The sequence below is a fragment of the Triticum aestivum genome, chromosome 7D, assembly GCF_018294505.1.
Source record: "Triticum aestivum cultivar Chinese Spring chromosome 7D, IWGSC CS RefSeq v2.1, whole genome shotgun sequence".
NCBI classification, from domain to species: Eukaryota; Viridiplantae; Streptophyta; class Magnoliopsida; order Poales; family Poaceae; genus Triticum; species Triticum aestivum.
In genome coordinates, this window is record NC_057814.1 from 614,142,809 (window position 1) to 614,163,166 (window position 20,358).

Here is a 20,358-nt window from a genome sequence, read left to right on the forward strand (position 1 = left end):
CGAGGGTCCTGTTGATCGGGAGGGGTGTGGCGTACCGCAAAACGGACGAAACGGGCCTCCTACGGTCGAAACGGGGGGTCCTGTTGATAGGGAGGGGTGTGGCGAACCGTAAAACGGACGAAACGGACCTCCTACGGTCAAAATGGGGGTCCTGTTCATCGGGAGGGGTGTGGCGTACCGCAAAACGGTACTCCACGGGATACTGTTCATCTCCACCGTCGACCTCCTCCAGCCTCCACGGGCTCCTGTTCATCCAGCCTCCACCGCGCGCTACTCCACCGGCTACTGTTCAACCACCCCTCCACGGGCACCCCTCCACCGTCTACTGTTCATCCAGCCCTCCACACCACGGGGTCCTGTTCATCCAGAGGCAACGCCACCGCTCACTGTTCATCCACCCCCCCCAACGCTCACTGTTCATCCAATCGATCAGCTTTAGTTAGCAGCAGTAGCGAAGGAATCGCTCGATCGGTTCAGTTAACATCCATCGATCGATCGCTCAGGTTCAGTAACGCGTAGCCTGCAGTGCAATCGCTCGGGTTCAGTTAGAGCCCCAACGCCTCGCTCGGGTTCAGTTAGAGCCAACTCCTCGCACACACGTGCGTACGTGTACGAGAGAAACGCGCATCGCTCGGCCCCCGACCTCCCACCGTAATCGGGAACTCCCCAAAATTTTCCTCCCCTCGCTTCTACCATGGTTTTTTTCGTCATGGACGGCCCAAAGAATGTCATGCAGCTGTCTCTCCGGCCCGCCCAAGACGAAAAGCCCATTTTCTGTCATGATTTTTTCTCATAGAAGTAGGAGCCCACCACATCTATGATGATCCAGGTTTTGTCACAATTATCGTCATAAAAGTGTCATATGTATGACAAAAAAAATTCCGTTCGGCCCAAAATGTCACGGATGTGTCTTTTTTTTGTAGTGTATTATGCTCCTTCTGGGCAGCTTATTAGTGTGGACAAATCAAGAATCTTTTTTAGTCCTAGCACCAAGGTAAATATGAAGGCTCAGGTGTGCTCTTGTCTAAATATCATGACAGAGGCCTTGAATGACATGTATTTTGGACTACCTGCTACTCTTGGACCAGAGAAAAGTGATAGATCAGTTAATTATGAAGCTTACGGGGTGGAAGGAGAAGTGTCTCTCTTTAGGACAGAAAGAAATTTTGTATTAAGTCTATTGCTCAAGCAATACCAACTTATACGATGTCGGCCTTTCACACCACGTACTAATTTGTTGCAAATTAAAAGTACAAGCATTCACACCACGTCCTCTATAAAAGGCTCGTCATTTCTTTGCTTCTCCTTCACACCCCACAATTCTGCCAATAAGACGACAAATTCCAGTATCGTCTGTATCGATATCGACACATCATCTTGCCAAATATGAGGTCGGCTACCCTGACGCTGCTCCTGCCAGCAGATATTTGGGTGTTAGTAGTGTGGATGTCTTTTTTTTTTCTGACACAAGTGATGATAGATTAACTGGAGAAGGATTCATAATTTTGTAATGGTGACAACTGCCCATGATCTGCTGGCGTTCTCGCTTACCAACTCTTGCATATGTTTTATGTATGTGACGATGTGTAACCTCTGTTTATACTTGAGAAATCTGGTGTTGTTCTTGCTTCAAAAATCTCATTTCCTGCTTGTGCAATATGTTTCTGCAAGTGTATTGGAAATGTGTGTATGTGTTCAGCTCTGTTTCTTGCTTAAAATCTCATCTCAGTTCCTGCTTCCAAGTGTCCGTTGAAATACCCTTGCAGTAGAGCCCAGCGGCCAAGCAGTGCTTCCTCGGACCGTCGGATGGCGGCGGCGACAGCGGTTTGATCCAGAGCCATCGAGGCGAGTTCTACCACCTCCGCTTCGACGACCCAGTTTGAGGCGGAATCAATCGGAGCTCATCGGCTACTAAGCTCGGCCCTCGCGGTGTGCTCCTTGCATTCTTCGTGTTAGAAGGGAGAAAGAGGATTGATGAAATAGTTGTTGTATTGCTTGAGCCTCGTGGGAATATATATAGGAATACAATGATCAGCTTGAAGTACAAGACAAGGCAGAGTAATATCCTACGTTATCCTATCTTTCCTAATAATCAAGGACCTCGATAAGGACCGAACGTTCGGCCTGGGCAGGCCCCAGACGGAACGAAACGTTCGATCTGGGAGCGCACTCTACCGAACAGAATCGTTCGGTGCAGAAACGCTACAGCCCGAACCCCTCCTTCACGAGCCACTTGCAGGTAATAGAAAGCGGGCCAAAAAACTGGGCCCAGCATAGGCACACAAAGACCCAAGTATTAAAAAGCTAGCAATTGCACACTAGGAAAACAAAAGCACACAAATTCCCATGGCAACATTTACACGATTCTTCCATGGCAAAAATACTTGTATTCACATGGCAAATTTTAGTTTAATTTGCCATTGCAGAATTTACTCTATTTTTGCCCTTGCAAAATTTACATGGCAAAAGTACTTTTATTCACATGGCAAGTTTTGGTTTAATTTGCCATGGCAAAATTTTATCTATTTTTGCCACGGCAAAATTTACTCTATTTTTGCCATGGCAAAAATACTTTTCTTCACATGGCAGTTTTAGTTTAATTTACCATTGAAAAATTTACTCTATTTTTGCCATGGCAAAAATACTTTTATTCACATGGCAAGTTTTAGTTTAATTTGTCATGGCAAAATTTACTCTATTTTTTACATGGTAAAAATACTTTATTCACATGGCAAGTTTTAGTTTAATTTTGAGGTAAATACATCAGTGGTGTTTGAACTTGCCATGGATGTGCACTTTAGTGCCTGAACTTGCAAAATACATTGAAGTGGTTCCATAACTTGACATGGACGTGCATATACGATTCAAATGGTGTTTGTATACATCCGTGAAGCTAAGGAGGCGGGCCAGCATGCCATGGGGCCCGCTGTCAGTGACAAGGGTGTGTGGCCTGTTTTTTTGGAAAAAACCCTGAAATTATTTTCTTACCATAAGGCCCTCAGGGAGAAATCGATAAATTATAAAATAAAAACTAGAGTATAATTATAAGATAAAAAAATAAAACTGGTGTGCTGGATCGAACAAGCGACGTACCAGTCAGAGTGCATGCGGCTAGCCACTCGACAACTTTAATGATTCATAACCTTTATAAACATTTGGCCGAACAAAATAAATAAAGAGAATTTAATAATCCAGCAAAAACACCATCGGATCTGTGACCCAAATATCGGACCAAAGCTTATAGGCACGGATGCCACTCCAACCATTGAGTTGTCATGTATCAAAAGTACAAGTACTCTTTATGACTGTATAACAAACATAATTTCAAAATAATGAAAAAAATCTTCATGTCACTTTAAAAATAATTCACGTGTTATTTTAAAACATATTCATAAAATTGAAAATATTTATGAATGACTAAAATGTTTATATGATTCAAGTATTATTCATGTGAGGATCCGTAGTCTAATGGTGCACTGGGCTTGTATTTTTTTTAGAAAACACACAAACTTATATACTCACTCCGTCCCAAAATAGGTGTTTGAAGCTTAGCACAACTTTGTACTAGAGTTAGTATAAAGTTGAGACACTTATTTTGGGACGGAGGGAGTACTATATAAACTTATTAAAACAACACAGTTTTTTTTAAAGCATGAACACGTTGATATACTACATAAATAGTTTGTTAAAAATGTGAAATTTTAAAATTATATGAGAATTTGTTTAAATATATGGACATTTATAAAATTACTTTTATTTTTTATTAAAATGCGAACATTTTTTCAAATTATAAATTATATTCTTAATTTTTAATTTTATTATGTGTATTTCTGTTAAATTACTGCATAGGTATTTTATGAAATGATATGAACTTTTTAACGTAATTTGTTTTAAATATATGTATATTTTTTGTAACATGATAATAATTTAAGTAATTTTTAGAAAAATTAAATGAAAAAGAACAAACCCGCTGAAAACTGAGCCACACTGTGGTCCATTTTAGCCACACGGGCTCGTTATGTTATAAACCTAAATTTATCATTTTACCATTCGATGTCGCCAGTTGGAGTGGAATGTGCGGCCATATAGCCCCTGGTTGCAGGTTCAAACCAATGACAGTGTATTGTTGGACTATTTTTTTAATTTATGTTGTTCAGTTTTATGTTTATAAAGTGTATGAATCCATTCTTGACACTAAATTTGAATGGGTCGATTGGCTAACCATGCACACCTACGCGTGTGGTTCAAACCCCGGACCAGTTTTAATTATTAATAGATTAATAGATTTTTTAATTTATCAATTTCTCTTTGAGGGCCTTTTGTAAGAAAAAAGTATTCTAGAGGGTTTTCTGCAAAAAACCAGGCCACATGCCTTGTCTCTTACATCCTGGCGTGCCTCGTCAGCGTCATGGACGTATAAAAACAAGATTTGAACCGTATATGCACGTCCATGCCAAGTTGTGGAACCAGTTCAATGTATTTTGCAAGTTCAGGCACTAAAGTGCACATTCGTGACAAGTTCAAGCACCAGTGTTGTATTTACCTCTTTAATTTTCCATGGCAAAAAATAATTTTATTCACATGGCAACTTTTAGTTTAATTTGCCATGACAAAAATTGCTCTATTTTTGCCATATTACATTACATGAAAAAAAATACTTTTATTCACATGGAAAATTTTAGTTTAATTTGCCATGGAAAAAATAACTATGTTTTTTCCATGGCAAAAAAGATACTTTTATTCACATGGAAAATTTTAGTTTAATTTGACATGGCAAAGTTTACTCTATTTTGCCATGGCAAAATTTACACTATTTTTTCCATGGTGAAACTATTTAGTAAACGCAGATGGTATCTATAGAAGAATGCGAATGCATGCAAGTATATGGAGCGCAGCCTACTTGTTTGGTTGAAGAAGCTGCTGCCATGCATAGAAGCACAAGAAACATGAGCTGATTGGAAAGCTACTGACATACGCTCTTTCCATGTTGTAGAACAAGGTTGTTTTCCAAATTCTGATTGCCGAAACAATGCAAAAAACACAAAAATCAAACAAGCTGCCATGTTCTAGCTAACACAAATTCCAGAAAATTGCCATGTCAATGAAGGTGAATTTGCCATGGCAAAAAAAAATTCCATCAGAAAAATAAAAAGTATAAATTGCCATGGCAATAAAAGTTAAAATTTGCCATGGTGATTTATGTAAATTTGCCATGTCAACAAAGTTAAATCTGCCATGGCAAAAATAGAAACGGAAATTTTACCATGCCAATATACTAAAAAATTGCCATTCTACAAACTAAAAGAAACTAAAAGTAGCCTTGTTCTTAAAAAAGGTAAACTATTGATGATCAATTTTGTTGTGTACAGATACATGGCAAGTTTAGACAAAGTTTGTAATCTAAAAGTGATGGCAAATGTACATATCATGGTGGTATGAATTTTTTGGAGCACTAGTCACAAAGGCAACTTTATGGAATTCATAGCATGGCAAGTTTCATACCTGATCACATGGCAAAAATCGTAAAAATCATTTTTTTTCTCACCATGATATCATGGACCAGCAGCAAAAAAACGACACTAAATGGAAGCAGAAGGAGAACATTGTGAAGCATCATGGTCCCATTTCATTCTACAGTTTCAAAAATGAGGAGGCATTCGTTTGCTTAGAGGTACAATTTCTCGAACCTATTCCAGCAATTCCCCTGGACGGCACACCAACACCAGTGAAATTGCTGTCGTCGCCCAATCCCTCCCCAAGCCACCTCTCCCCCTCTGTCCAGAGCAACTACATCGCACACCCTCTGAATTCAGACAAAAATTCAGAAGAAAACAGGACTTACCGGAGGCCGAGTTCCGCGCCTGCGCCGCCCACGGGGATGGCGCCGCCGAAGGGTAGGACGCCAGGACACGTAGCTCCGCACCTCCGCTGCCTACGGCGCTAGAGTCCGCCGTCCACGGCGCAGCCAGGAGACGCTCGTGCCGCCACATCGTCGATCACCACCACCTGCGACATCCCTTACCGTAGGTCATCATCAGGACCCACAGCTCCTCCGTCACATCTCCTCACCGCCGTCACCACCTCGAGCTCCCCGCGCTCGCGCTCGAGCTCCCGCCGGGATACATGCCGCGGGCATCGGTCGTAGCATAGCCCAGCGGCATCCTCCGCCTCCTCCCCCATCCCCGAAGTCCAGCCTCGCTGGTCGCCTCCATCGAAGCCACGACGCGCGAGCTCGGCTCCACTTGTCCTCCTCGAACGTCCGTCGTGGACGCACTCCTCCTCAAGCGGTGGAGAAGGAGGGAGCCACGTACGGCGGCGAAAGAGGTTGGGCGCCGATAGCCGCGACCAGAGGAGGGGAGCTGATGGAGACATCAGAGGGACGAGCGGCGCTGCCGGTGGAGCGCGGGGGGTGAACACGCCGCCGGGGGAGAAGAATCCCGCGCGGGGAGGTGGGCGGGCGGTCGGCGTTGGAAGTGAGTGGGGATAGACAGGATAAAGGAGCTGGGATCGTTCGCGATGGGGTGCGAAAACGCCGAACGCCCTGGCAATCTCACGTCGCACACCAGGACGCATTAAGATCTGTGTAGCAAATCGGACGATAATCAACGCGTTCGGCGGGAATCCTTAAAAATCAGACGTTCGGGAGTTATTGATCCCGATAATCAATATACTCGACACTTCCCATCCGAGTCCCAGGCAGCTCGCGTACGGCAAGTTGGTGGTGGGATCGGTGCCTCCTCTCCCTCCCCCTCTCAGGCTTCGAGAGTTGTCTTTTTTGCGAGAAACTTCCAATCTATTCATCTTTAATCATGTCAGTACGAAGAACAACAGAGGTAATAGGGCATGTTGCCTGCCTCCTCCTCATCTTCAGCCCCTCTCAAGATCCAGCAGCAGTAGCTCGAGCGCTCCTCGCTTTCTAGGCTAGTCGTAGGCCGACCCGGGCACATCGGTGGTTAACAGCGACTGCATGCGGCGGGCAATGGAGTGGAGGGGAGTTTGGCAGTCGCTTTCCGTGTGCATGCATGTTGCCTTGTTTTCTCTTGTAGCGGCATGCGATCGATCGACGCACGCGAACCGTCAGTCTATTTCCAGTTGGATGTTCTTAGTACTAGTGGCGGATGCAAAGCAACCTCTGCTGCAACCCGAATTAATCTGTGGTGGAGCGATACCAGTCGACCGGCCAGACCAAGCAACCAATATAATGCCGATGCTGATGCTGCGTGCAAGGAACACCCAAGCTGTTGTGTTATCGTTCATAGTGGAAACCCGATCGATCCCTTTCGATGGATGGATCGTATATATGGAGAGAAAAAAGGAACACTGACACAGTGCACTCCACTGCGCTTGCCAGATGGATCCACTCATGCGTGTCGCTCGCAGATCATGTCAGCGTACGTTCTCAGCTGGTGGTAATTCGGTGCCAAAAATGTTCTCTTCTCCTGCCTTCCAAGCCAGACCCCATAAGGCCGGCCTTGTTCGGTTAATCCCCACCACAAGGGGATTGGAGAGGATTGGAGGGGTTTGATGTGGATTTTGACTTGCTGGCTGCCAATCCGCTCCAAACCTCTTGGAACCCTGTGGAACCGAACAAGGCCTAAAGGGAAAAGATTTATAGTTAATTCCACCTTTTAGCTATATATATAATTAAGTTTCATATACTGTTTGTGACAGTAATTCCCCCATTTAGCAAACTATAAGCTTCACGAACGTCTCTAGCTAGCTCGGTGCATGCATGGTCCGGTGGCCCTAGCTTTGGTCGACAGCTAGCGACGGCGCCGGAGGAGGATCGGAGTGGGCGGTAGAAAACTCGGCCGGTCTCTCTCGGACAGTCACATCTTGCATTCTGTTCACAGCTACTCCCTCCGTTCCAAATTACTTTTGAACTAAAACCACGACAAGTATTTGAACTAAAACCATGACAAGTAATTTGGAATGGAGGAAGTAGCATGTAGCAACAGCAAGTGGAGCAGTACGTTGATGGATCAGCGCCAGCGAAACAAGCACCGAGGCGTTTCCGTTTCTTGGCCTCTCGGCACATGGTGCGGCCGGGAAGGCGCCGCTAGCTGCTGCATACTACTTACGATACTAGCTAGCTAGCACTATGAATTCTGACGGCCCCAGACAGAGATCGAAGCCCAGGCAGTGTAAGATGCCAATAAAAGTGCTGCGTACCACAAAGACCGTAACTTGACGACGGCCGTGCGTGCACATGCCCGCGTCTCCCGGCCCCTCAAGCACCCAAACAGCTAAACCGGCAAATAAAGACGCAATGAAAGAGGATGCTTTTCCAACGCAACGGTTAGTACGTACTAGACCACTGCATGCATGAATGGCGATCCATCAGAAGCAAATTAAAAGTGGGTGCATCCCGGCCCGTCCTCTATAAAAGGGGCCGGCTCATAGCCCGGTGGCCACAGCGCATACATACAGTGGCCGTCGCCTCTCAGCCGTCGTGCTTCGCGTCTCACTCTCGATCACACACGGGCTCACACTCACAATTCTTTCTGCCAAGATGACGAGGACGGCTACCCTGTCGACGCTGCTCCTCCTGCCTCTCGCATTCCTCCTCCTCCTCCCAGTGCCGGTACCAGGTACGTACGTCGTTTCATTCACAAAATAAGTAGTATCTGGATAACTAACTGGATCATGCATGCATGCAGCTACAGATTAATAAGTAAAACTGTGGTGGTATTCTTCTTCTTCTTCTTCTTCTTCTTCTTCTTCTTCTTCTTCTTCTTCTTCTTCTTCTTCTTCTTCTTCTTCTATGCTAAAAGTTAATTAAACTGGGATGCATTCATGATGTCGATCTGTTTATTCCCTTCTTCTTATTGCTGCAGCTCCGCGGGGCACTATCTGCACTAGCCAGATCATCAGGAACACCATCTCTCCGTGTGACCGCGAGGGATGTTTATTCTGGGTAGCCTACGCCCAGATAGGGTGCCCTACTGGTGCGGTCTGCGACTGGAACGGCGTGTGCAGCAGGCATGACTGCAACTTCACCTTGTGCAAGAATTATGGGAACCACCCTGCAGCTGCAACCACCTTACTTCCCTAAGAAAAGATTATAGCATGTCGATCTAGCTAGCTAGTAGAATAACCATTATACGTACCTGAAACAATATATAAAAACACGTACAGCTATGCAACTATATTACTTGTTTCGTCGCCAAATAATACTCGTCTGGTCTGCGTTCTCATGCGTGCCATCATCGTCTTCGTCCTTCTCTACGCGCACGGATTCATTTGAGTTGGAGCACCACCGAGCCGTCGATTTCGCCCGTCTTCTCCGACTACGGCCGCCGTTCATCAGCACCGATACGATTCATCGCCGATAAAGCATCCCCGAGCCCACTGACCTGCCTCGTGTGCTGTGAGCTCCACGCCATTCCTCCCCTTGTACTCCTCCTTGCGCACGTCCTCTAGCCGCGTCGGTCACCAGCCCGAGCTCCGGCCGTCGCCATGGCCGTACGTCGAGCTCCTCAGCTTCAACAAGCGCTGCACCAACGTGTTCCTGGTCTGGTGAACCGTTGATGCCTCCCAGCCGCTCCGTTTGCTCCAACTCGCGCCCTAATTAACGCCGACGCCCGCAACCATCGAACCCCGGTCGCCACTTGGCATGTCGCCACCGCCACAGGGCATCCCCGACAGCCCCGAGGGCACCAATGGAAGCGCCGCACCTCCAGCTCCCCAGCGCACCCACTCGCGCGTTCTCCCATCTCCTGTGGGGCAATTCCGGCGAGGTCCCGCTCTGCCGCCGCTGCGTTCGGTCGTCGCCGGCGCGCGCCGTCAGTTTAAACCGGGCCCTGGGTCACTGCCAGTGGGCCCAGACGGATTAACTACTGATTAGTGCTAACCCTAATTGCTGCTAACAGACACTTACATGTGGGTCCCGATGCTAATAAAACAAGGTTAATACATATATTAACTCTGTGTCACCAATAGGTGGTCCCCACCTGCTAGTTTGACTGGTTAAAGATTGACCCAGTCAATGCTGCTGGCCTGCTGACTAGGCAGCCCTGGCCCAGTGTCAGCCTCAGTGGCTAGCCCAATGTTAGGTGACAAAAGAATTTTCTGTGCATAATTCGAATTAAAAATAAATACTGTACATAATAAATCATTTAAACTTTGAAAAATCATATAAACTAAACCATAGCTTAGATGAAAATAGTTTATATATATATAATGATTAGAAAAATATGACAAACCAAAATATGCCATCCATATATCTGCCACACCCCTCTAACATAATGAACATGGAACATTTGCACCTGGATCAACACAAATTGATGTTGGATATTAATATACTACTCCCTCCGTCCCATAATATAATATAGAAGCGTTTTTTACACTGACAAAGGAAGTATTTTACAATTTTCAGTAAATAATAAATTAATTTTTTGTTATTGTTTTCTCCCCTTTTACGATCTAATTATACTCACTATTTATATACTACCACTGTTTCTAAATGTAAAATGTTTCGGAAGTTTAAATTAAATTGTCAAAATGTCATATATTAGGAACTGATGGTGTGATAAATTGTATGATTTTTTTTTACTTTAGGTCAATGAATGCACATTTGATCGAGATAAATGTATACTCCTACTTGCTGTAACTTGCATAAAAAGGAACAAATAGGATAGTAGATCGACTGAGAGTCACACTGAGTGTAGCGTTGTGGTATGGCTACAGAGAGGACAACCATGTATCGAGGAACTTCTGTCTCCTAAATTAACTCTATGATTATGAAATAAAACTCTTGTATCCTTGCAAAAAGGAAACTTGCACACAAAAATTGTATTCCAAAGTTTCAAGCAACTGAAAATGGTAAACAATACCTTTAGGATTGGCCGTTCATCTTCCACCTCGAGAGCATTCCCCACAAATCTGTAAGTTTTCATTTCCTTCCTATATATTTTCTCTTCCTACTTGATGTCTCACCTCTCCACCTGTACTCCCCATTTCTATCGCACTTTACAGTCCCCCCTACCCCGTACCACATTACCTTGCTTGTTGCCGTCGCGGAGGAGATGCATATCTCGTTCTCGATCCAACGATGGCGGCAACCGGTTCGCAGAGAAAGAAGTCCCACTAATCTCTTCATGCTCGTTCCAAGTTCGAAGCACCTTTTGGCGAAAGAAAAATCCGCTTCCTGACAACGGGGAATAGGGATGGTTGGACATGACATGATGGGACTGTTGAAATATATTGTTTGCATCTCTCTACAAGTTCGGACTTTTAAAGCAACTGGCTGAAGCATGAATTCAAATATGATATCCGAACCAAAAGGTCTTGAATTCAAGACCCTACCAATGCAGTATTAAAAAATAATTTTGTGGCCTACATCGATCCTACGTCTAAGGACCAAAATAGCGTAGATGTGACAGGGAGTGAAATATATTGCCCGCCTCACTGAAGCTTGAATTCAATAGGGACAATAGCCCAATGAAGCTAGTTCCTATCGTCAAGAGAATGTAGAGCTTAGTAATGGCAGTACAGAGGCGAGGAAAGCGATAACACAATTGTTTTTTTTTCAGGGTAAAGCAAAGCTTTATAACTTAACGATGCTCGGGTAAATCACCCGATACACAAACAGCCACTTGGGCCGGTACAATAGAGTTTCACTCAAAACATTCATTCGATAAACAAAGATGACCTAACTTGGCTAGTTCATGCGCAACAGATTTTGCAGTATGGCAGGACAAACTCGGGGAAGGTAGAAATCCAGCTTTTCCCTAGCCGGTGGCCTTTCCCTAGCTTATCAGACGGAGGGAACCGATGGTTGTTTCCTAACAATACGCGATCCTCAAGGCGATATTTCAACTATCATTTTCACTGGAAAATGTTGTTTCAAACAGAACTAATTTCACAATGCAAGAGTTACATTTCACAAACGAATTTTAAACAGTTTTAAATCCGGCTTGGTGTTATCAACATCGACATTTTTTTTCTTCTCTAACAATGATAAAATCTAAAACAACCTACATTGCGGCACCAAATGTTCGGCGAGCTCTTTATGTTGGACGATCTCTTAGCTTTAGCAGGCAATGCAGCTATTACATAACTCACGTTTCCGTGTACACCAGAAAATGAAAATAGTCGCGTGAACATATATCTGAATGCAAGCAAAGGATGATAAGACAAAAGAAAAGGGAAAAAACAAATGTACAGCCCATGAATAGCACTTCAAAAGAAAAAGGGAAAAATGCAGAAGTGGAAATATTTTGTTACAGCAAGTTACCTTCCTTCACCACCACTCCAGAATACAGTTTGTACAAACACCAGTGCATCAGAAAATACCAAATTGGTGTCATAATGCAACACCCACAAAACTCTTGCCGTCCCGTATAACAATATCCTACGCAAAATGAATGAGAAATGGAAAAGAAGAAAGCAGCTTAAGCCACAGTGAAGCTACTAATCAATTTACAATTTCCCTCACATTTACAAATTACAGCTACATTTTCCCAAGTGTGTATATGGTGCCGAATAGCTCAATTGTACTCTCGCCGATCCTGATGGGTACGGGAATGTTGAAGACTGTCACGCCACTGCGCGCCTGCATATGCAAAGAATTTGCTATCCTGTTCTACATAGTAACATTTTCGAAATGCAGACTGGCGGATATCCGTGAGCCCATTGTTACAACCCATCTCCTGTATAATATGAACACCTAGCGCCCAAAGATATGAGCATGTCCGAATTCTCCATGGCTAGCCCTCGACGATATTAGCACAAACATGTCCACAGTAGGCTAAATGGAAGATGGAGCCTGAGCAGTGAGCGTGTACGATCTACTGCGACAACTCACAATCTCCAAGCGACGAATCATAGTGGAAGAAGATTCCGGATATACTGCCGGGAAGCACTGTTTCGTCCAAGGCCGAGTCCTAGGCCGAATGGTGTCCTCTCATTCTTCTTGCTGTGGTCGCAACACTGAGAGGAACCACCTTGAGTGTGAGAGTTTGAGTTGGCATGTGAATCAGCACAGGCATGGTCATCGCAATTACCATGATGGGAATGGCCCTCGCCATTCTGTGAGACTGCACTTGTCATCTGTATCATTCCTATTTCTTCGTCAGTGCGTGATGCATGCTCGAGCCGCTCAACGTCCTCATTGTACCCGTTTACCAAGAAGTCTGAGCAGTTCTTGCGCACCCCATGGTCGAACGGGTTTCTGAATCTGCCAGCTGGACCTCTTAGATAAGTGTATCTCATGGAATTGGCCATCTCGTTGGTTGTGATGTTCCTTGCTATCTACAAGGGAGAGAAATAAGACATGAAGAAGAATACATGGTACAGATCAATATGTCCCTCCTGTAGTCCAGGGAGGCTATAACTACTGGATGGAAAACATGGTCCCACACATAAACCTCACAGATAGCTTCATAAATCAAATAAGCAGACAATGATGTTTCGCACCACGTGGCACATGTGGTAAGCAATCCAAACAATTCAAAGAAAAAAAAGACAATGATCTTTCGCATCTAGCCTTGGTTTTAGCTCTGTTCAGTAATTGCATTCTTGACTTTGCTATTGAATTCCAAACATGATACAGTTTTATTGACAAATGTCTAACTATATTGCCTGACCAATAATGTTGTGTTCATACTTGATAGGTCATATACTCATGAATGAGCTGACAACGACATGCCAATCTGGCATATCCAGCAATTTCCATAGAAAAATGATCCAGCAAGGCACAAATATCTGGGAAAACTCTAGTAAAGGCGTTACCGCAGTAGCATACTTTCCGTAAAAAAAGATCCAGCAAGGCACAAATAATGTTATGTTTAGCATGTTTTATACAAGTTCATGCCTAGTTTAGTTAGCAACCAAAAAATGTTGAAGATTGTGCTACAAGGCACAAGCATATTGGTGGCTTCATGATTTTAGAATCAAATAACAGATAACTTGGTTTTTTTACGTAAAAGCATCAAGATTTATAACATTAAAACTTTAAATACCTGGTATGCTTGAACTCCAGTTAGACATGCAACACCAAAGAAAATGAAAAGGTCCATCATGAAAAAAGAAACAGCTCCAGTATGGTAAACAACAGAATAGCCAAGCCAATCGCCAAAGGATGCTGGAGAAGCTGGGTCACTTACAGTCCCTGCCAACAAAAACAGTAATGAATCATACAGAACATTTCCAGTCCATGTTGCAAGGAAAAGCCACGGAAGACTTAAGACTATACTTATGATGGCAGCAGAACCAGTAATGATCATTGCAATTACTTCTAGAGTGATGAACATGAAGAATTCCCATTTGTTCTTCTGCAGTTACATTCCACTATAGATTAGACTGAAGAACAAGCAGATATGAAGAGAATAACAAAATTCAAACAAAAAGTAAAGAAAGAATCAGCAAGTGATAAGCACAGGCTCTTCATAGTGTTACTTTCTTAAAAGTAAGGTGGTATCATAACCTTCTGTCTACATGATATTCATCAAGCAACATAAACTGTCCAATACATCTTCAGAAGAGGTGATAAGTTGATAGCTACATTTGATCACATGTAGGCACATATAACATGACTGAAAAGCCTACCTTGCCGACGCAATTAGATACCCAGGGGCAGTGATGGTCAAACTGCTCAACACAGCGATCACATGTAGAACAGTGTTTCGAACGAACAGGTCTGACAATCTGTAGAACGGCACGTTCAGAAATCAGAGGCCTGAGAATTTAATTCTAGGAAAGAGACAACTAATTCATCACTGTATAATGTGGTGATGTACTACTTACTTTGCAGGTTATACAAAGCTGTGACCAGTTACCAGTCAGAAGTGCAGGATTGTCTAACTCCATCTTCAACAAGGGTTCCTAAAGCAAAATGGGATTGCAACATTTTGGAATATGCTTAAACCTTAAATTTGGTAACGCATCTAGAATAGCAAATGATCATAAAGATGCTTGCAGCGAACCAAATTAACTCAGCTAATATTTCAAACTTACATCATCCCTTTGATTATGTGAGTCTCTTGTATTCGCACTGATGTAGCCAGGGTCTTTCCTGCAGAAAGTAAAAGCATATTTTACATCATAGTGGTGTTGCTTAATGATAATTAGGTCGCTTGTCTCTAACTGGGTGGTAATAGAGAAGTAGCACTATATTTTAATAGAGCAAATTTGCAACACATATATACGTTGCAATGGCAAGAGAATAATGTTCAAATAATTTGCCATGTAAGTAACACATACAAGAGTAAGCTAAACAGGATGTCATATATGAGTGCAAATATGCAAGCAGACACATAATGAATTCTGCCACTGTCTGAAAGTATTGTCAAGAAAAGTGGTAACTGACGCAAGAGCAATGAAACAACAAGTCCACCGTCCCTTCACCAGCCAAAGAAAGGAGAAGACCAAGAATCAACATGCTTGCTGGATTCAACTTTTTCATAACTACAGTACCTGCTACATTTATAGAACATGACCAAGCCAGCAGTTGCAACGAAAACTCCGGACCATGCAAATAGCCCAAATGCTGGTGTCATACCCATGTTATATTGTCCTGGTAAAAAGAAAATATAGTAAGCACCGCAGTACGGAAGAACAGGGCGAGTGAAAAGACATTAGAAACGCTACTTACCTGCTATAACAGAATGTATATATGTAGCAAGCAATACAACAGCAATACACCAAAGAAGAGGAGCAAGCCCTACTTTTGATAGCTTTGCAAATGTCGGATTCCCATTACATCCACTGTCATGTACCCTTCTAGCATTGTCCTGTAAGGAATGAAGCAAATCAAGTCTTCAGATTCTTCTTGGAAACAAGAAAAGATTTCCCCAGTTAAAATATCAGCAATACAAGCCCTTTCAACTCAAGATCAACATGATCGCTTTTTTGCAGATAATATACATTGAGGGATAACTGAAACGGTTAATCTACAAGGCATCATAAATAATTGAAGTGAAGAAGTCTTAATCTATGAGTGCAATCAGCCAACCACATGTAAATACTAAACAGTAAATCATTTCAATTCCGAAGTTCAAATGGAATCTGCAAAATATCTGTGAGACAGTAAGAGGATCACAAAGAAGAAAATATATTTTTCTCCTTGGTTGCATCTATGTACATACAAGTACCAGTTTCTGGTATTTTCCAGCCAAACCAGTATCTTCTTTTTGTTGTAAATATAGCCAACTAGACATGTCATTTGACTGTACTTTTATCAAGTCTACACATAAAATTACCAGGTCCAGAAAGCATGTGCATCATTCAACAAATTCGCCAACAATACCTCATCATGAAACTCAGCCTTCCTTAACGATTTTAAACAATTAGAAAGCAGGCATACAAAATCTATAGTGATGCAAATAAATATTGCTTATAGTTTTTGTCTTTATGCAAATCAAAATAATTACTGGAAAGAATCTCTATTAGATGATAGTGCTTGTGCATTGAGCCTCCAAGGTGCTGGAAAATAGTAGCTCAAGTAGACTATAGAACAGAAATGGCAAGGTCCATGTTACTCACAAGAAAAAATGCAACTTGTCGATGATTCTTATCAGCAGCAAGCTGCGCTGGAGTTAAACCAGTTTTGTCTTTCACCATCAAGTCATCCTTTTTCCCAGCCTGAACTAGCACAGTGCATGCCTCTAGATTACCCCGGATAGCAGCCCAATGTAAAGGAGTACAACCTACGGCAGCATTTGTCATAAAGAAATAAAAGTCAAGCTCCATGGCTAAGCTGCTGTGTTCTAGTTACAGGCAGAGCAGTGAACAAATTTAGCACATGCCTTCCTTATCCTGCCGCACTCTATGAGCATCCAAATACAAAAGAAGACGTATCGAATCTGCGAACCCCTTGTAAGCAGCCCTACAAGATAAATAAGCAATACATAAGAAAACAGAAATGTAATGTAAAAGCGGGTGCTAAAGTTCTGTTCAGGCAAGTGCTAAAGTTCTGTCCAGGCATATGTTACATAATGTACCAGCAGAAATAATTGGTACGCTAGTGAGTTACTCAAGACTCAAGAGCATAAGGTACGAACCAGTGCAATGGGCTTCTTCCATCGTTGTCAGGGACATCCGGATCGGCATTCCATTTTGCAACAATGTGATAAATAAATGCTGTCTGACCATACTGCGCTGCAACATGTGTGGCCTGCAAACAACAGTATATATTGATTTAAAGAGTTGTAACTAATTCAATGCCACATGTGAATGCCGTTGATTCTTGCCTTTCTTTTCATGTAGAAGAAATCTTATAGCCAAAGTTTTGTTTGTCTATTACAAATCTCTTATTGTGTAACTTGCAGACAAACAATATGAGAATAGTTGATCCATTTGGCAGGCAAATATCCAACGATTAGTTGTCTATCAGTTGTGAATGAACGTTGGACACCCAAAAGCAAACGCAAAGGGAAAAACAAGGGCCAAAAACGCGGAAGAAGCCAGTATGCAGACCTGATAGCCATATAAATCAGCAGCATCCACCTTAGCTCCCTCTTTCAGAAGTAGTTCAGCAACTTGTATGTGACCACGTACGGAACTCCAGTGAAGTGCTGTCTGCCCAGTGTGATCCACAGCATTTACATCTCCACCATGCTGTCCAAAGACCACAAAATCATCACCCGGCCAATATATAAAATTATTCAGGCAACTGCAACTACCTGGAACAATAACGTATTCACAGAAGAAAGCCCATTCACGCACTCAAGTATATAACAGTCATACTATTGATTGCCATGGAGTACACTACACTGTATGAGCAGACAGTCCCGAGCCTACCGCACATTCATTCGCTTATACTCGAAACTGTGGAGGAATTAAACGGAAACAAATGGTGAATGCGACGATCAACAAGCTGATGTCCTCAACGAATCCACGAGCCACAAATCCATACAGTTAACCAACTCAAATATACGGCCTCGAGAAAATTCAGGGCCTGGTAATGCGTAGCCTCACTGTAAGCATGGCTGTCGAAACCTACCCAGCCACAGCACTAGGGCATTTAATTATCCCCTCAACAGAGTGTAGTTAACACACCAAATGAGCAGCTGAGAAAGCTCCCATGGCTACACTCCAAGTTCATACATGCTTCATACAATCCTCCAAAGGCCCATACCCAATGCTTGTCAATTTCCGATCACGGTAACGATAAGCATCCATTGTTTCAAGCTCGCAGCGGCGTAAATTGTTCCGGACATCGACACTAAGCCGCCCGCAGTTGTGTGGCACACAAAGCTCAGCTCGCGGAGCAGGCGCGCACAGGTAAAGCTGAGAGGGGGGCGGAGCGGGGCGGGGCCGGAACCTCGAGGATGTACTGCGCGGCGGCGACGCGGTTGTTGAGGACGGCCCACTGGAGCGCGTAGTAGCCGGAGGCGTCGGTGCCGCCGACGGGGCGGCCCTCCGCCTCCACCAGCCGCTGCAGCTTCTCCAGATCGCCGTACGCCGCCGCCGTGTACACGTCGTCCTTGAGCGCCTCCTCCGCCGCCGCCTCCGCCACCGACGGCGCCTCCGCGGGCGCCACCGCCGCGGTGGACGCCGCAGCGGCGGTGGTGTCCTCGAGCACCTCGATCTCCGACGCCATGGGAGGGATCGGGGCGGGGGTTTTGGGGAATTGCGGGGCCGGTGGGCGAGGGGAGCTCGGCTCGGGTTGCTGCGGTGGTTGGGGAGAGCGTGCGTGCGTTTGACTGGGCGTTGGCGGCGAGGCGACGGCCTCCGGCGACGCGGGCGGGCTGGTCTCCGCTCTGGTGGTGGGCCGGAGGCGGAGAACGCGAGAGGGAGCGGGGGAGGGGGGAGACCCGGACCGGAGAAGGGGGACGAATGTGGGGATTTTTTTTGCGTGCCGGGGCCTCTGTTTTTTCCATATTTTCTAATCGGGCTACTAACTTCGATCAATTTGAAAATCGATGAATTCACTCAAATCAACTTGCAGCTTCAAAAATGCTATAGTGCATGTCTGGTTTTAAATCAACTTACAACGTCGGATAATGATTGTTGGAGCTAAATTCAAACACGGGTGGACACAAAAAAGGCGTCGTCGAAGTGGGTTGGGTCGCGTCGGCTTTGTTGTCTGAGTTTTTTATTTTCTTATACCTCTCGAACCATGTATGTAAAAAAAAATTAAAAAAAAAAGATCATCCGAGTTTAGATGGTGAATACCCAAAGATGATCTACGTGAACGGTTGCGGCCAACCCACCCCCTATCCCTTTGTCATAAATTTAACCAACATGGGCGACTGCGGCAGGAGCATGACAGATACTTTGAATTCGTATTTGAAAGAAGTTTTCAAAGGTATAATTTTTCAGTAAAATAATTTATGTATTACTAGTTTAATTTATGGTCAAAGTTGAATCTCGAAAAGCGCGGACGCACTATATTATGGAATGAAGAGTGTACCTAAATATTTTATCCCCACTAACTCAATCACCTTGACATGCAACTATGCCAACTCATTATGTCATCATGCATGTCCCATAAAATTTAATTCTCTGCAGTCAACTATGCATCAGAAAAAACCCACCTTAACATGCATCGTGCATGTTGTATTAAATATATTTTTTCTACAAATATATTAAAGTATTGAAGTTTCATATCGTCAAATCTCATAGAAATTACTGCATCCAATTCCTGCTGCAACGGGCGGGTATCATCTCTAATTTCCTAGAGCAGTGCTCCTGCTCAAAAGTACATAGGGGGTGTTTGGTTCAGAAGTCCTAGGACTTTTTCTAGTCCCAGGGACTAATCAAAAAAGACTCTCTAATAGAGTCTTTTTTTAATCCCTGTAGAAAAAGTCCCTCCCGTTTGGTTCCTAGGGACTTTTTAGGGACTTTTTCTAGTCTCTGGGACTAAAAAGTCCCTAAACAAAACACCCCCATAAAAATTACACTCAACCCCTAATCATTGCTGCCAGTTGTTGGCTGTATAGTTTTCAATGTTGAATCCGCGCCTCATTTTTCTTGTTTGATAGGCACCCCACCTTTTTTTCTTGATTGTCTTGCTTGTGCAGTGTTATGACAAGACCAATACACTAATTATGTTAATTCAAGATTTAAGACGTTGCTTTCATACTTACTTGGTGTTCATTCAAAAAAAAAAGAACTAACTACTCCCTCTGTTCCATAATATAAGACCGTTTTTAACGCTAGTGTTAAAACCAAAACGCTTTTATATTATGGGACGGAGGGAGTAGTTGATGCCATTACGATCCAGTTAAGACCAAAAGGACCCTTAATAACAAGATATATTCTGATGCCTGTCCTTTTGTTATACTCCAGTCACCAGTGACCCTGACGCAAGACATTGTAACATTCCCAACTGCACAAGTAACATTTCTGAAGGGACGCGGCGTTTACGCACCCATGCTCAACTGCACCAGTTGATGAACAGTAAAATCAGAG

At 43.7% G+C, this 20,358-nt stretch overlaps 1 protein-coding gene and 1 long non-coding RNA gene across 3 annotated transcripts; one reads left to right on the plus strand and one right to left on the minus strand.

Annotated features, from left to right (window-relative positions):
- The first annotated feature begins 8,402 nt into the window (after positions 1-8,402).
- LOC123164149 (uncharacterized) lies at positions 8,403-11,220 on the plus strand. Its single transcript, XR_006482187.1, has 2 exons — positions 8,403-8,591; positions 8,838-11,220. It is a non-coding gene; the product is annotated as an uncharacterized lncRNA (long non-coding RNA).
- Positions 11,221-12,207: 987 nt separating this feature from the next.
- On the minus strand, positions 12,208-18,794 carry LOC123164148 (protein S-acyltransferase 24). 2 transcript variants are annotated; one of them, XM_044581570.1, is made up of 14 exons: positions 18,266-18,794; positions 17,419-17,559; positions 17,004-17,116; positions 16,749-16,828; positions 16,486-16,649; positions 15,596-15,734; positions 15,418-15,517; positions 14,959-15,016; positions 14,749-14,826; positions 14,551-14,649; positions 14,198-14,276; positions 13,965-14,113; positions 13,008-13,254; positions 12,208-12,933 (listed from the first exon to the last, which is right to left on the minus strand). In XM_044581570.1, the coding sequence occupies exons 1-14, from the start codon at positions 18,542-18,544 to the stop codon at positions 12,908-12,910; spliced, it is 1,752 nt and encodes a 583-aa protein (XP_044437505.1). In that variant the 5' UTR covers positions 18,545-18,794; the 3' UTR covers positions 12,208-12,907. The 2 variants fall into 2 exon arrangements, with proteins under 2 accessions (XP_044437505.1, XP_044437504.1); XM_044581569.1 differs by having other exon boundaries at positions 12,208-13,254; positions 18,266-18,793.
- Between the last annotated feature and the right edge of the window lie 1,564 nt (positions 18,795-20,358).